Raw genomic sequence first — 17,263 nt, 5'->3', positions numbered from 1 at the left:
TAATGTGTTCATTGTTATTTCATTTTTGTCTTTTCCTGAATTATTCCTTCCTTAATTATGATTATGGACGACTATTCAACTGCTTGTTAACAAAATGATCTGCTTACTTAACCAAATGGCAGCAACTCACTGAATTTAGACAGGTCAGTGCCACTTGGAAAAGACAATTCCAGTGATTGTGAATGTGGCACCAAATGTACTGGGATTTTCCCACACAACCATCTCTTGGGTTTCCAAAGAATAATCTTAAAAAGCACTGCAAAAAGACCAGGCTGAGCATATTCTCTGGAGAAAATGCCTTGTTGATGTCTGAGGTCAGAGGAGACTGCTTCAATGTGATAGGAAGCCAGCAATAACTCAACCACTCATTACAATCGCAATCCAGTAGAGCACCTTTTAGATGTTATCAAACGGGAGAATAACATCATGGATTTGCAGGTGACAAATCTGAAGTAGCAAAGTCAGACTGGATGTTTGCCTGTTCAGTGCATTTGAGCTTATGCATGCTGTCACAAACCTCCATAACACTGCTTCTTTACCTTTTTCTTTATTGAAATCATATTGCATATAATTAGCATTTTCCCTATCATTAAAATTAGCCGACGGTTGTGGAACTGTCCATGGTGCTGAACTGCAGCAGGTAAACACCCCTGACTGTTTTTAACCTAGCTTCGGTATCCATTCTAAAACGAGAGCGCCACTTTGTTAAAGTAGCAACAGCGTTTACATACATCACTTCTGTCATCTGCTTTAGCAGGTAAACTGCTGACAGGACAAAGTTAAATTAGTTTCCATGTCCCAAAAACCAATTTCAGCCTCCACCTTTGACCATGGCTGTGGCCCATCTGGCCTGTTTGCCATCTTGGTGAATAAAAGTATTAGGAAAAATAAACAACCAAAGTTTGCTGATGATGTTGCACCGATCAAGAGCTGGGTAAATTAATAGAAATGAATGATTTGTAAAAATTAAGGTGTGGAGAAATGCCAGAAAATGTCTGAGAACTACTGTAGGTTTTCCCGCTTCTTCGGGTCCATTCAAAACAAGTTTAAATTTAGTCCTCTTTGGTTTAACTCTTCTGAGATGTTTTAATCTTTTTCGCAACAAATGTCACAGTGCCGTTAAATATTAAAAGTGTGATTAAGAATTTCGAGCCTCAGAAGACAAACATCACAGAACAAAGATTTTTATTGCACTCGTAACTCAAAGACATACACTTCAGGACTCTCTCCAGACAGACATTTATAAATATCTTGCAGAATATATTCATTGTTGTTTCAGGAAAAATTAAAACAACCTTTGTGTTGAGAAGCTTTTAGCAGGGGGGAGGGGGGCCTACATTGTATACAAAGCCAAGACAACAGTGGCTTAGTGCAAATATCTGGAGCGTGATTAGCCATGCTATGCTATTTTTACAGCTACAGATACAAAGGCGTGATGAAAACACAAAACTTTACATGAAATAAGTGGACAAACCGAGAAGCAACCATATACACTTACATGTGAAATCATCTGCTCGTTGAGGTTACTTGTGGCAGTAATAATAAGTAAACTAACACACTTTGGGGTTCTTATATAATATTTTAGGTTTCAGAATACAAATTCCATATTTTATAAATTTCTTGTGAGACAGTGCATTATCATCGGGTTGGAAGTGCTACAGTACAAAACTCTGTAAAAGACTCATTTATCAAAGGTAAACAATTTCGCTTGTAGGCAGCCGGTGTCATAGTAACGACTATCTATTGTGGAAAGCCACTTTGAAATGAAACCATAAATCATCTCTCCGTACGTTTTTCATTAATAATGGCAGCAGGGGAGGAGGGCCGTTTGTTTGCGTGTAACGGGAGTGTCGTCTAAAGCTGTTCGAAACCGACGGAGCAGAGCAGGAAGACAGCGTACAGCAGCAGGAGGCAGACTCCCAGCCTGCGGTCCAGCCTCCAGTGGTTCATATGGACACAGAGGACCTGAGGAGTTACGGACAGAAAGAGGCACACGGGGAAAAATTAAATAAGTGCTTTTTGTTTTGTTGTGTAATCACGAAATATGTTAGTGAAAATGGTCTCAGACAGTGATGGGTGGTCTGTTTGTTTTTGTACACAATCTCACTATTTGATCTGTGCTTTATAACATCAGGAGCTACTCACAGTAAGCGTGACTGAGGCCAGAAGCAGAATCACTGAGTACACCAGGCCTTTGCTGTTTATCGTCACCTGACAGGACACACAATGTGAAGTGTGTAACGCGCTGTTTTAAAACACTTGCAACATGTTCACAGTCAAATTTTGGTTTTGGCCAATGATTTTTAATTTTGGGGCTTTTTTTTTTTCCATTTTTAAATGAAAAAAACTCACACTGTTTAAAAGGGATTTTGTATGATTTTTCTTTCTCCCTGTCATTTATTTACCATTCCAGTGGACAGCATTTCAAATAAAGAGATCAGCACCTGTACAGGTAATCCCTGTGAGCTAAACACTCAGGCTTCAGACTGCAATTAAATAAAACAAAAACACAATGTATGATGCCATGAGAGATCCTTTACAATTGGTAGTTTCAGAGAACTCTGGCACAAGCACAAGCACAGGAACCCCGCCTACCTGCTGTTCAAACCTTTTGTTTGTGAGGAGCATCCAATCAGAACAAAGCTTAAAGGATGAAGAGAGCCCATGACCTCAGAAAAAAGTTTTTGGTCTCTTGCAACTCCTTGAATAAATATCTGGTTCTGGTGCATTGCCTTACACACACATTAGCTGTGTGTGTCTGCTACTGGTCCTCAACAAACAGTTTACAGAGGGCTGTAGCGACAGCTGCTTTCACCGCTAAAGACAGTGTTTTGAGAGAAGTAACAGTGAATCAAAACAATAAGACTGCAGAGCTGAACAGTGATCTGGATGAGCATAATCTTCACATTTTAACACTGATGTAACCTCCAAATACTAGTTATAGCAGCTTTGAATTACTTCTTCATTACAAATCAGTTACAAATCAAAAGAAATGGTAGTTAACAATGAAAGAGTAATTCAGTAGTTCTATAAATATTGTCCAATTACAAATGTAAGTTTTAAAGGTGCCTTGAATATCATGTAAGGTACTTACAAAAGTTTTCTTCAGGTGCCGAGCGACTTTTTTTTTGTCTCGTCAAACACATTTCATGGTAATATTGAAGCTATGCTAGCTTACATATCAAAAGTAAAACTGAAACTGAGGTACAGAGAACAGCTGGTGTTACCACTGATCCATAGCTGACTATAAGAGTCCTCAGCGCCCAGGGAAAGCCCAGACCCAGCAGCACATCAAAGATATTACTGCCAATGGAGTTGGACACAGCCATGTCGCCCATCCCTGCAGCATAACAACATCATATGTTCACATCTTCATTTTCCTTTCCTTCATTAAATATTAAACACACAAATACACACCTTGTCGGGCGACAATGAGACTGGCCATGCAGTCAGGGACACTCGTGCCAGCAGCCAGGAAAGTGATGCCCATGATCACATCTGGGATTCCAAATGTATAGCTGATTATTGTCACCTTAAGAGAGGAAAAATGGTCATGCGCCTGTGTGTGTACGTGTGTGTTTAAACCAAATGTGTGTGTGTGTGAATGTGCATCATACCATCCAGACCATGAGGTAGGAGAAGAAGGCTATCCAGAGTGTGGAGGACAGGAAGGTGAGCAGGTACCAGCGCTCCCACCGCGGCAGGTTACAGTCAGGGATGGTGCAGTAAAGCAGGACGCTCACAGGCCAGGAGAGCAGCCACTTCAGACGCACACACCACCCATCTGAGAACATGATGAAAACACTCAGAAATGCACAAACAAGGTGAAACACACACACGCCCACCAGTTTGCCCAGAGGCGTCCTTACAGTTTAATCTGAACCCTTAAATTATTCACTGGCACAGCCTGGATGTGTCCGCGACTTCTCCTTTTAACTAACTCCATCAGCTATCAAATACTGTAAAGGATTATCTCTACAGTGCCTTGATGAATAATTATATTATTATTTATCAAAGCAGGAAGTTCTGGCTGATTCCAACGACAGAAAAAGCCTTTTAGAAGATCGACACAGTCTCTCATCTCTGCATTTTCTGTGGAGAGGAAGATTTAATTGGCTGTGGATGGCAAAAAATGGCATCCTGTGGCCAGGTACATGATCGAGCTTCAGGATTAATCTTTTTCTGTGTTTCCTGAGTTTTAAATATGTAATGAATATTAACATCATAGTGGGTAAAACTCTAGTTATTGCGAAAAGCAAAAAGTGTGTGTTTTTTAGTATTTCTTTGACGCAGTATGGCTTACATGTGCATTTCAGATACTTTGAGAGTAAGTTTTGTCTCTTGCTTTTCCAAAAGACATGTTTGATAAGACTGACTAGCTCAAGTGTCGTAGTTCAGTCCTACCCTATAGACATGTTTTTTTTAGCAAAAAAGTTGACTTCTGTGTCAGGACCAAGTTTGGCCTAAATTTTTAGATATATTGAACTTTTAAGAGGAATCTTGTTTTGCGGCTGGATGTGAATTGCCGTGAAGATGGTGTGTGGTGGTGGTGCATATATTTGACTGTGTATTGAACATATGCAATACCTGAGATTCAATCTAACGTTAGGCGGATAAACTCACATCTAAAATGATTTCCTTTATAGCATAATGATGTGAAACACATCCAAGTATTAAAACAAAATCCCAGTCGGCCTTTCTGTGAGGCCGGCTCTTACCTGGCAGGACAAACGGTTTGAAAGGAACATTCTCTTCATCTTGGTCCTCTTGCTCCTCCTCCTCTTCCTCTTGCTCCTTGGGCTGTCCTCCCCCACATGTCTCCCCTACTGTCTCTTTACCCCTTTCCAACTCTCCCTCTGGTGGCTGTCTCTCTCCCTCAGGTGCCGTCCCATTCTCTCTCCCCCAAGGCCCACTGGCTCCCGAACCTTCCTCCCCTGAAGCTGCCCCTTCCTCTGGGCCAACCCGAGCCCGAATCAGCCTTTGCCTCTGTGGGTGATTGGTGAGGGAAGTCAGGAGAAATTTAAAAAAAGAAAGAACTTTATTCAGGAAAAAACAGAAACACATGAGAAACACTGCAGCAGGGTTATGGAAATGAAGGTAGTTAAGATTATTTGAACTGGCAGGAAGAGTGATTATGCAGCTAGACAAGTCTTCACATTCACCAGAGGGGAAAGCTTTATTTTGGTGGGGGTGGGGGTGGCATGGAGAGAGCAGGCATAGCATTGGCAGGTGTGCTTTAATTTGATGCTGGAAATGGCAATCACAGAGAGAAAGCTGAGAGAGTGAGGAAGCAGATTGGGAGATTGGGGTCTTGTCTGCTTTTGTGTCTGGGCTAATATTATGCATTAGGCTGCACTCTGTGTTGGTGTGATTTCTTTGTGGGCTTATTAGATGGCATCTGTGTAACAATGGCAAACAGGATGTTGTTTGATATGCCAGTACACATCTCCCCGTTTGCCAGTTTGTCTGCTATAGATGCACCAATTTAGTGTCTTCTTATTCCAGTACCACAGCTTTGGGTTCCTGCTGATGCTGTGTACTTCTCCCTAACTAGTTCTAGGTTTCAAGAAAAAGAAAAGAAAACCACTGAATTGAAGTGTTTATATTTAAATCTAAATTAAAATGGTAAATGGTCAGTATTTGCATAGATGGTATAACACTAGTCGCTAAGGACCCCAAAGCGCTTTACATATCCAGTCATCCACCCATTCACACACTGGTGATGGCAGCTACATTGTAGCCACAGCCACCCTGGGGCGCACTGACAGAGGCGAGGCTGCCGGACACTGGCGCCACCGGGCCCTCTGACCACCATCAGTAGGCAACGGGTGAAGTGTCTTGCCCAAGGACACAACGACCGAGACTGTCCAAGCCGGGGCTCGAACCGGGAACCTTCCGATTACAAGGCGAACTCCCAACTCTTGAGCCACGATCGCCCACCAAAATACCACCAAGCCGGCCGAAAAAGCCAGGGCAGCTTGATGTTATGCAATGAGTGTGAGCATGTGCAGTGTACCTCGCTGATGACCATGCGTCCTGCCATGCGCAGGCAGGTGAAGGGGGGGAAATGCGGGGTGATGAGAAGACGGAGGCTTGCCTCTGACAGAGTGAGTTGATGGGGGTGCGAGTTCAGTAGCTCATCCACCATCACGACCCCTGAATCCTGACCGGCCACCACACATGAGTCTTGGAGACAGAAGGAAGAAAAGCAGAAAAATGTTTAGTGGGAGATAAAAGAAGAGGGGAGGACAAAAAGGACACAGTGTTACGTAGAGAATAACTTTTGTTCGTCAAAATGGTCTAGTTCTATTTCAGCCTGTTGGAAATCCCCAGGGGAACACAAGAACCTTATACTGACAGCTTAAACTGTGTCACTAGGTCTGCTGGATGCTGCTCAGAGGCTTGGCAAACTTTTTCCTGTTTTGGATGTACAAGCACATGTACAAACACGACCCTTTTCACCTGGTTTCAGCGGCACCATGTCATTGTCGCCGTCTCCGGCGTTTCCGACAGCAGTCGTCCGTCGCAGACCGCTCAGACACGGCTGACCTGCCCTGCTGCAGTGTCTCTCCACCAAGCAGCACAGAGATCTGTTAAACCTTCACAAAGCACAACACATGAAGATGCTGCCTGTGGTACGTATAAAACATGTTGTGGCTTTAGGTTGGAAATATGAGCAGAAGCAAAGACTCACTTCATGATGATTATATAGAGTCCATACATAGAGATCAGGATGATGGTCTCCCACCTGAAACATGCACACAAATACCACCACAGATTCACAAATACCCACACAATCATCCAACGCACACTGGCTGCAAAAAATGTTTACCACAGTCTTACCACAGAACTTTTTCATCATAGATCACCTGCAAAAAAAAAAGAAGGAAACTTTAATGCCAACTTCAATTAGTTTTTTAGAAATATATTTAAACCATAACTCACTGCGAGAAGTTGCAGTATAGGCATGCAAAAGATTGTTTTATAAAGAATGAGAAATAATAAAAACTGGCCAAAAAACCCCAATATTAATGTCCTGTAATAATACAGGAGGTGTGTAGTTTTTCCTATACTGTTAGCCCTATACTTTATATAGTAGTTAAATCAGACAACTAAAAAAAAAAATTATTTGGCGCCCTTCACTGTGCACACATGAAAATCTGATCTACAGATTTTGAAAGGTGGAGCTGGAGTAGAGGCGGGTTGCAAAAGGGCTTGCAGATGTGCAGCAAATGTAGGGCTGCTAAAGTACCGATAAAAACACACGTTATATGGAGAATTACCAGTGTACCAGAGTATGAGCCGTGACTTTGTATCCTACTTGATTTATCAATTAAAATATATACTTTAGATGCACCAGTTTAACATTAGAGTCATCTTTCATTTGCTTTTATTCTTGCACTAAAAGGTGCTTCCTTTCAATTGTAGGAATAATGTTACATATAACGGTGAGTATTTCAAAATCCAAATCCAGTTTATTTATATAGCACGTTTAAAAACAAAACGTTTGCCCAAAGTGCTGCACAGAAACACAGGGTAAAACACAAGGTACAACCACTGACACTCACATAAAACATAATAAAACACATAAAAACCATATCAACTCAAGCCAGTCTGAACGCTATCGAAAAAAGGTGTGTTTTCAAAAGCATTTTAAAAATAGGAAACGAAGATGCCTGTCTAATATTTAAAGGCAGCGTATTCCAAAGTTTTGGGGCCATAACTGAAAAGGCTCGTTCTCCTCTACGTTTAAGCCTTGATTTTGGGACAACCAACAGCAGCTGGTCAGCTGATCTGAGGGTCCGTGAAGGAATATAAGGCTGAAGTAACTCGGAAAGGTATGGGGGAGCAAGACCATTAAGGCATTTAAAAACCAGTGTTAGGACTTTGAAATTAATTCTGTGATGAACAGGAAGCCAATGAAGAGAAGACAGGATAGGTGTTACATGTTCATAGCTGTGGGTACCAGTTAAGAGGCGGGCAGCAGCATTTTGAATGAGCTGAAGACGAGCAAGAGATCGTTGGCTGACTCCAAAAAACAGTTCATCACAGTAGTCAAGCCGTGTTGAAATAAAGGCACGTATTACCTTCTCCATGTCACGTCTTGACAAAACTGGCTTCAGCTTAGCTATTTGCCTCAGCTGGAAAAAGCTTTTTCGCAACACCAAACTAATATGTTTGTCCAATTTAAAATCTGAGTCCATAATGACTCCCAGGTTTGTCACACGCTGCTTGATATAAGACCCTAGAAAACCAAAATTTACGAGCGGGCTGCATGAAATATTATTAGGTCTAAATACAATCACCTCCGTTTTACTCTCATTGAAACTCAAAAAGTTCAAAGCCATCCAAGCTTTGATATCTTCAAGGCAGTTCAAAAGGATTTCAGGACTTTACATCAGTACTGAGTTTTGTACTGTAGAGATTTCTCACCAGAATAAGCACCACTATGGAGAGGATGTAGAAAACAGCATCACGGAACAGAGGCCACCAGCTCAGAGCAATGGGCTGCAGAGAGAAAGGAAACATGAAACACTGTGAAGACTCCGTCAGGCAGCAAGGGGTGCTCTGTAGTGTGCGTACCTGTCCTGCAAAGATGCCACAGATGCCGATGATAACCAGGATGTTAAAGACAGCTGATCCCACAATAGTTCCCACGCCCACGTCACCCTTTGTGATAAACACGGCTAAGTCCAGAAGAAGAAAGATCAAACTGAAATCATGCACACGTGTTTTATCTGCAACAGTGTACAAATTAAGAGTTTCTCAACAGAAGATAAACACAGTAATTCATCTGTCAGTTGACACCCAGAGGGGCTGGCCTGATGTCTTTCATGTTTTGTAATATTTACCGACTTATTGCCTAAAGTCAACTAAAGTCAAAGCAAGACTTTTTTCTTTCAAGATTAAAATATATTGTATCAGAGGCCGTTTTTGAGGACATTTCCAAAGGCAACATTGATTTAGAAGTAAGGCTTTCATTTTTATAAACTGTAGGTCAACATTTGTTTCAGAAAAAGCAGAAAAAAGTAGTTAGTAGTTAGTCTCAATAAAGGATCAGAGTCACAATACAATAATATCACAATATACTGCTAACAATAACAATGGCTCGTGCTACAGTGATGCTGCAATACCTGATACAAGACAGTTATATCTGATATGTTTTATCTGTGCAAAAGAAGAAGAAAATAATGCTAAAAGGCAAAATGTAGAAGTGATGTATTTAATTATTGTACTGTAGTGTCACAGTGTATGGGCAACATTATTATATAAGCAGTTACACTTACTGACCTGCTGTATATGCTTGTTTGTGTTTAACGTAATTTTTTAACTGTAACAAAAGAATTTCCCATATCTGGGATAAATAACGTACATCTTATCTTATAATATATTCACCTTGGAAACGTTTATTCCTTTGAACTGGTTGAATTTTTGACATGTCTGAGCTTAATGCACCGACCTGGCCTCAGATTAACGTACTTATCAATAAGCTTAGAGTGAAAGTCCCAGAAAAAGGCAACAAAGAAACAGAGCTGGGGATGACAAGCACAGCTTAAAAACACAGAGACTAACTCAGTGAACACACAGAGTATCTGACAGAGGCTACAATGGAGACAGGACTGTTTACTCAAAGAGGGAGTGAGTGAAACTCAAAACAAGACACAAGAGACAACTAACTAACAAAGTAAAAATAACAACAGCACCCAACTAAACACAGAGATATGAAAGCTCACACTAAAAAATAAAAACACAACACAGGGGGAGGCTGGAATAATGAGCTGAAAACAAAATACACGGACAAACACAACCCTCCACTAGGAAAACAGTTAAGTAAACATAGAACTATAGACTCTGGAATAGCAGGAAAAATCAGAACATAAACTCCAAAATATAAAATAAAGGTTTTATTTAATTTTATTTAATTTTTTTTAATCTTATTTAAAAAAAGTGAAAGTTTATTTACTGAAACACTGTTAATGATTAAAAAAAAAACCTGCCCCACAGTGACATGATAAACCATCAAGCAAAAATAAATGTTGTCTTCTTGACATCTATGATTAATGATAAATGCCTAAAATTAATCACTGCTAGCTCCCTATGTGCACTTTTCTCTGTCCTGATTAGACATTGTCTCTCCGATTGCCTCTAATTGGAGCACTGATGGCAGAAATATTGATCTAACCAGCTGGAGGGAATGACTGACTGGGATACTGACCAATCAAAGAAGTGAAGAGCTCAGGGGCGGAGCTCCCAGCTGCCATGAAGGTTGCCCCGGCAACATCCTGACTGAGCTGAAGGTTCTAGTGGATGGAGAGGGGAGATTAAACAGGCTTAAGGATGAGGATGGTCATATTTGGTATTCTTCTGTCACAGGATTGATCCTAATAAATACGGTGTGTTTATCCAGAGCCTGCCGTAGCCAAAGACCTCTACTGCTGTCCAAAAACTACTAGAAAAACATCAACTAAGGTTACATTTGTCCAATGAACATGAACACTAGTTTATAATTTAATACCACAAGGCTTAAACAGAGAGTTCTGATAGACTAACACACTATTGTTTCATGTCTTTAGAGATGAATTACAGCCAGTAAAGAAAATACACTCGCTTCTTACCCTTTAAAGGTTTTTTTTTACTTAATACCTAGAGTAGAATGGGAAACTATCAAGTATTACTTTACTTTCAGCCATTATAGATTTCTGCATCGTACCTCTGACACTTTTTCCAGTGATGGCACAAAGTAAACATCACAGACAATGGCCAGTGCGTGAAACATGTAGATAGCCTGAGAAATACAGCAAACGCATTACTGAAGATTTGGTTTAAGATGAAAATAAGAGAAAATACAGCATTTTATTATGTCAAACGCAGGCTTTCAGACAGATGTGATACTCACACAGAGAACATGAAGGAGGACTGCACCCTGTCTCCTTTGATCCACAGTAAAGACGTCTTCAGGAAACTCACTGATAGCTTGGGAAAAGATGGATAGAGTGTAATCTAATGACATGTGGAATTAGGAAACAGTGTTGGACAACAAAAACCAGTTACCAAGTATTCTAATACATTACATTTTAAACACGACTCCCTAAAACCTGCACTTTTATCTTCTGATATCTGAAGATTATTTTCTGTCATGTCTCAAAATTAACTCACAGTGACTTTAACACACTTTCTTTAAAGGAGGATTTGTTCCCTTGGAGTTCAGAGAAGAGCCGCAGGTAGGTGGTTAAATGAAGGCTGTGATTAGAATTATAACTCAGCTCCACCCTGAACCTGCGGGCATTTATCCTTGCATGCGTCAGATCTAGAATTGGCGTATCTCAGTTTGTTGAATGTATCCTGTATCTTGTCTAGACACAGCTTGAGTTTAAAGTCACACAACCAGGAGTCCAATTGCATTACAGCTGTATTTTCCATGCTCCTCTTATGACTTCACACTATCCCTCACGCCATCCAAAAACAAGTGTTTTATTGACTTTCTTTGTCAGTTCTTCTAAAAGCAATTCCAATTATATTGAAGTTCAGAGGCATCTAATTTGGCTGAGCGTCACCATGCGTCACAGCCTTTCTCCTCCCAGCAGAAAGCGATTGCTTTGCTTGGCTGCACTGTCTTGCACATAAGCTCATAAATACCACAGCTCACTGCAACATTTAAAAAGCTTTTTTTCATGATACAGACGCAACAATAATCTGAAAAGCAGCCTCCCAAGTGACTTCCCCTCAAGGTTTTCTGATTTAACTGTACGTCAGATTTTTTAAACCGCTTTTAAAAGTGAAAGAGATATCAATGTGCAGTTAGAGGCAAACACAAATCACACCTAAGAGGCAGAAATGGCGTGATGTTGGTTTAATTCAGATCATGATCAAACTGTATATTTTTAGCATCAGAAACCACATGATGCTCTTAAAAATAGAAATATGATAGTTTGAACAAAGCTTTTAAGTTGATCTGCACTATATTTCCGTGAGGCAGGAACTTCATTCTGACTGAATACAGCTCAGTGTGTTCTGTAAAAATCTCAAGCAGCCACACAGATCCAAGCATGCATAAGCAATGGTAGAGCGGCTGATGAGAGGTTACTAATCAGCGGGTCAATACCACAAGCGGGCACTTTGAACAGCTCCAGATGCACACTATATCAAACCACAAACTCAGTTTCCTAGCAACCATCAAAGACCTAACTGTTTTTAAAACATATATATGTACTAAATTTAAAGAAATGAAAGGTGGACCAGAGGAGTAAAGGAATGCACAAGAGGAAATAGTTCTTGATTTAAGGAGATAAACGAAGATTGCACACTTTGACTGCCATAAACACACAAGGGCTCAGAAGGTCACGGTGACTGTACACAGGTTATCCAAACCTGAGCTCATTCTAGCTCAACACACTGATGCAATTAGACTTTTAAAGTTTTGTAAAGATAATGTTCCTGTTGGCGCATCATGCACGTCTATAAACAGAGTGTATGTGAAAGACACAAACACGTGGTAAAGCACCTCACCAGATCTAGAAGCACCCCCAGTCTGGTTGTCTTCTTTTTGCTGGATGAGCTCCCTCTTGAATAAGGAGCTGCTGTGATCCACAGTTGGTCTATGGTAGTCTAAAAAGAGTAATTCACATATGAATACAGTTAAGCTATTTGAGGATATAAATTCAACATAACCTTTTATGTAACTTTAATGTGTTTCTTTACTAGTATCCCGCTAAAATAATCTGTACAACGTGACATTTGCCTTAATACTGCAATTTGATTTGTTATAGCAAATAATGAAAGTATAGGAGTGGTTAAGACAACTTTAAATCAGAGTCTTTATACGCACCTGTAACATCACAGAAGTGAAAGATCCAGGCGGCTGCGAACAGACCGACTCCACAGACGCAGAAACGCCGGAGGAGGCGCGTCTGCCTCGGTCTTCTCGGAGCCTTCATCCCGCCTGCTGCCGCCGCTCGTCGGCTCTCCGCTCAGAACATGCCGCTGCCCCTCTTCCTCGGACTCCTGCTCTCAGACCGAATACAACTGGCCTGTTGATCTCTTATTCTGATTTATTGTCTATCTTTCTTTGCTCCATCCAATAAGCAAGCGGATGTTAAACAGGTTCGGCCTGTCCACAGCATCTCCGGGAGTCAGTCAGGACTAACCGTGCAGCATCCACACGCTTCACATACATCCAGCGGATACTTGCACACAATGAATCATCAGCCAGCGCCTATTTGATAATATCCCGTCTTTCCTCCTGATCTAAATCTGATCTGCTGTTTATGATTTTCCCGTCGGGGAGGAGGGTTTTTTTCCTGGACCTACAGACTAGAGCGCCTTCAGCTGGGTGGGGCGACGCGAGTGAAATACTGATAACACGAAGCAATGATTCAAGTGTCACGTGAAGCGCGCGGCACCGGGATTCTGTGGGGTGCATGAGAATATTTTCCAAAAGTATATATATTTTTTTCATCGATTAAAAAAGAAAATTCAAAAGGTTAAAGGGAGTAAAGCCTCTGTGTGAAGTAAGGTCCAAAAATAAGATAAGATCAGAAAGATGTTGAATAAAGACATATGCGCAATGCAACTTAACATAGATGATAAGACAATGAAATGAGATAAAAACAAAAAAAGTGAAAGAAAAAAAGATGCAAACTGCAAAGAGAGCCATAACATCCATAGTTTATTCGTTTTTGGGAATCAGAATTCTGAGATTAAAGAATTCTGACTTTAATCTCAGAATTCTCAGAAAAACGTCAGAATGGAGAATTCTGAAATTAATGTAAGAATTCTTTTTTTTATCTGAATTCTGAGACTAAAGAATTCTGACTAATCTCAAAATTCTGAGATTAAAGTCAGAATTCAGATTTTTTCCCCCTCTGAATTCTGACTTTAATTTGAGAAAAAAAGTCAGAATTCTGCCCTTTTTCTCGGAATTCTGGAAAAAAAAAAGACCACTTTCCCCCCCCCAGTGGCCCTAATCCTCTTCTGTAGCTAAGACACTTGCTTTTGCAAATTTGATTTTTTGATCAGCACAGCCTCTACATGCTGTTGGTTTAGAATCTAGACGTTTCTGTATGTCATAACAGTGCAATAGACAATCAGCAAGCTCATGCAAGACCCTGAGGCTGAAGCAGCTTAATGCATCATGAGAAGTTTTATTTGTTTGTTTTCTGAACTCATGTTTACAAAAGAAATACTAAAATACAAGAGTAGACCAGAGGGAGAGTTAAGCTCAAATGGGAGGCAAGGCCCTATATTGTACACTCCAATAGGGCTGTAACATCAGGTGGGCGCTAGTCCACAAAGTGGTGATGGAAGAGAAGTCAGATGTTCCTGCAAAGCATCCTGAAGCCACAAAGGCTATAATCATGAGAATGAAGATGCACAGCATAAAGAAACCCACTCTCCAGATGGCTTTCTCCAAGGTACCTGGGCATCTTTACACGATTGAGAAGCAAGAGGGAGAATAATGAGCGAGAAAATGAAATACGATGCCTCCATCACGTACAAAATCTTATCTGAGTACCTTTTAGACTGAAGCTTAACTGTGGGAAGATGAGGTTTCAGCAGCTCCTCAGTCTTAGCTTCCTCCTGCAGACAGTGTAGCAGGCATCATTAATGTAGCATTTCTAACTCAGTTTCTCTAGTTTGTATTTATTTTATTGAACTTCATACAGACATCTACATTTCCATGATTTGTGGAGTCTGTCATGCCGGTATTCATTTCAGCTGTTGTGGCCAGCAGTTTAATTTCCTCTGCAAAGGACAGAGGGCGGTTGAGCACTCGTTCCTTCTCTCTCATCAGGTCACTAAAAACAGAGTGACGCAGTACATTATGAGCTCTCCCACTATACTGTGTAATCTTTTAAAGCAAGAGGATCTGTGAGTGAGGATTACAATGTGGCCTCATCTTGTCTGTCCTCCAACTGCTTACTCAGCTCCTGCGTTGTCTGCCTGAGGTCCTGTAGCACAGACACAGGGCCAGACAGTAAAACACCTTAAAAGTTTATAAGTCAGAATTGGGCAAATGTTACAAGGGCATACATGCCAACCTTCTCGATTTTTCCTGTAGAATCCCGAATGTCAGTGCCCCTCCCAAAAATCTCCCGGAGCCACCATTCTCCCGAATTTCTCCCGATTTTCCACCCGGACAACAAAATTGAAAAACCATATATCGCAGAATTCATAGCGCGGCCCAGCCAATTCCAGTTTCCAACTGTGGCGGCAGCTACTTAGTTTTAATATTACTCCTATTACTCTTTCTGGGTCACAAAATAAACTTTTAACATATTTTCAGGCGAGAATGTAGCTGTGTAAACTTCAAATATCTGAGCCGAGGAGACACATCGGCACCCGTCACATCGTTTTCAACCCCCGCGGTCTTTCACTACTCAGATTAAACATGATATATAAGTCACTTTGATAACTTAAAACTGCTATTGTTGGACTTTTTTCAGTGTTTTATTTGTTCGTGAGTAAATCAGTTTGGCTGAGATTAAAGTTATCAGATTAGATTAGATTCAATTTAACTTTGTTAATCCCTCGGGAGGGTTCCTCCGGGGTTTTCACACAGCTGAATAAACGTCAAACAGAAAACTGATTAAACAGAAGTGTGAGATGGTCAAGAATTTATGGCAGCGTCAAGTTTATATTTTAGATAGCAAGGAGCAGGCGGAAGAATTTCACTCCACTGACAGAGTTCGTGATGTAATTCTGAAGGCTAGACTGTCCAATTTCACAGTCGCTCACTTCCGGCCTACCCGGCTTTCGGAGGACCCGGCCCACTTAGATTGCGAAGGCCAGGTCCTGAGGAGGATGCAGCCTCTCAATTTGGATACCCCCGCTGTTTCTGGCCAGCAAATAGAGCTGTTGGATACCCCCAACAGCCCTTTTGAATGTCTCCCTAATTCTGAGGTTTCAAGGTTGGCAAGTGGGGACTCTTTGTGAGCATCGCCTATGGACTGATTCCAAATGCAGTATCACATTTCAGGAATCTCTGACTCTCACACTGAAGATGAAGCAGACAATCCCTCCACCAAACAGACTTTAAGATGAGTTTTTTTTTAAATCAAACAGTAATTGTGACCCACAACTACTAACTGTGCGCTCGGCTTGCAGGCACACAGCATGTTTAAGATCTCCCCGCTGACTTTCAGTGATGTTTAAGTCATAAAACTGTGAGAGCTCCTCCAAAAGCGTCAGCTTACAACTCCAATCAATCACATAATACATCAAATAATAATCTCTGTAATATTCTGGATATTTATTATTGAGCTATTTGTATGTATTAGAGCTATTTCTTATAATAAGCAATTTAGTTCAGTCTGTTACTGTTCTTACTGTATTGAAAGCAACTGTAACCACATAACTTCATTTAATAAGGTATTCTGTGATGAAAGCTGATGTCTGCTTTGCATCAATACTCAACAGTTCACAGTCTTCTTATAGACCTGCTTTTTCTTTCTTCCAAACATATACTTGATGATTCTGGCTAGACTTTCTATCTCTCTGCATCTCTGACTTATCCAGATGTTTTAGTGAAGTGACTGCACGTAAGGATTCCTTTGGAGGACTCTTCCATGCAGGCTGTGTTTGCACATCTGAACTGCACAGTGAAATAGTGCACCAACTCTCCTCTGTCAGTTAAAATTTCCAGCAGCTCTTTTGAATTCATGACGTTGATTTGTTTTCCTTTCTTGCACAGCAGGGGTGCAGTTTTAGCTAAAAGTTTTCTAAGCCTTGCAGATATTGTCTTGACTTTCAGAGTTCCTTTTAACTGTCGTTTCTCAGTGACTTGTCAGACAATTGAAAGTTGGAGGTATTTTGATCTTTTTAAAAGCCTTCCCTTTGATGCCCTGACAGTCTTTTCAACTATGGCACTTTTTGACCTGTCAACAAGTCAATTAAGGCCCAAAGAGTACCCGGACTTTTACATACAACTGTGCATTTGCAGATCCCAACAGCTCCAATGCAAGCTCGCACATCATCACACAAAGGAAATGTCTCTCTTGTCAACAGTCTGCTAATCACTGACACAGTTTGAAATCCATGTGATAAAGAGTTGCATCACATGAATAAATTGCATAAATTATACTTTTTTTGGTTTAATGTTTGATTAGATATCAATGGATAAAACATTCTTACCTTTATATTGTTGAAGCACTCTTCCACAGTTTCACTTAATTGATTCAACTGCAAGAATATCTATAAAGAAATGGTAAAACAATAAACAACAGAGAACTGTGACAATCTTTACTGTTAATGTTTGTGAGAAAAT

The 17,263-nt window shown here is 40.7% G+C and overlaps 1 protein-coding gene and 1 long non-coding RNA gene across 4 annotated transcripts; both read right to left on the bottom strand.

The window, feature by feature from the left end:
* Window positions 1-1,168: 1,168 nt before the first annotated feature.
* On the bottom strand, window positions 1,169-13,079 carry LOC113006902 (sodium/potassium/calcium exchanger 3-like). Of its 2 annotated transcripts, none has more exons than XM_080289313.1 (17): window positions 12,827-13,079; window positions 12,508-12,606; window positions 10,898-10,974; window positions 10,712-10,786; window positions 10,217-10,301; window positions 8,584-8,687; window positions 8,434-8,508; window positions 6,844-6,869; window positions 6,695-6,748; window positions 6,463-6,599; window positions 6,017-6,186; window positions 4,719-4,986; window positions 3,618-3,784; window positions 3,418-3,532; window positions 3,228-3,340; window positions 2,146-2,211; window positions 1,169-1,965 (listed from the first exon to the last, which is right to left on the bottom strand). In XM_080289313.1, the coding sequence occupies exons 1-17, from the start codon at window positions 12,933-12,935 to the stop codon at window positions 1,855-1,857; spliced, it is 1,851 nt and encodes a 616-aa protein (XP_080145439.1). In that variant the 5' UTR covers window positions 12,936-13,079; the 3' UTR covers window positions 1,169-1,854. The 2 variants fall into 2 exon arrangements, with proteins under 2 accessions (XP_080145439.1, XP_025998937.1); XM_026143152.2 differs by having other exon boundaries at window positions 6,098-6,186.
* A 1,042-nt stretch (window positions 13,080-14,121) lies between these two features.
* Window positions 14,122-17,199, bottom strand: LOC145420256 (uncharacterized). Of its 2 annotated transcripts, none has more exons than XR_013901583.1 (5): window positions 17,131-17,199; window positions 14,884-14,948; window positions 14,666-14,795; window positions 14,513-14,577; window positions 14,122-14,423 (listed from the first exon to the last, which is right to left on the bottom strand). It is a non-coding gene; the product is annotated as an uncharacterized LOC145420256 (long non-coding RNA). The 2 variants fall into 2 exon arrangements; XR_013901586.1 differs by having other exon boundaries at window positions 14,288-14,423; window positions 14,672-14,795.
* Between the last annotated feature and the right edge of the window lie 64 nt (window positions 17,200-17,263).

The sequence above is a fragment of the Astatotilapia calliptera genome, chromosome 2 (genome assembly GCF_964374335.1).
Source record: "Astatotilapia calliptera chromosome 2, fAstCal68.1, whole genome shotgun sequence".
NCBI lineage: Eukaryota > Metazoa > Chordata > Actinopteri > Cichliformes > Cichlidae > Astatotilapia > Astatotilapia calliptera.
The sequence above is the reverse complement of the archived record's forward strand: the minus strand, read 5'-3'. Positions and strand labels throughout refer to the sequence as shown.

Excerpts from the sequence above, each read along its gene's own strand:
- LOC113006902 (XM_080289313.1), bottom strand. The coding sequence starts at position 12,935 with ATGAAGGCTCCGAGAAGACCGAGGCAGACGCGCCTCCTCCGGCGTTTC. Across the intron at positions 10,302-10,711 it reads CACTGGAAAAAGTGTCAGAG|AACCTTCAGCTCAGTCAGGA; the intron begins GTACGATGCAGA and ends TCCATCCACTAG. Across the intron at positions 4,987-6,016 it reads GACGCATGGTCATCAGCGAG|AGGCAAAGGCTGATTCGGGC; the intron begins GTACACTGCACA and ends AATCACCCACAG.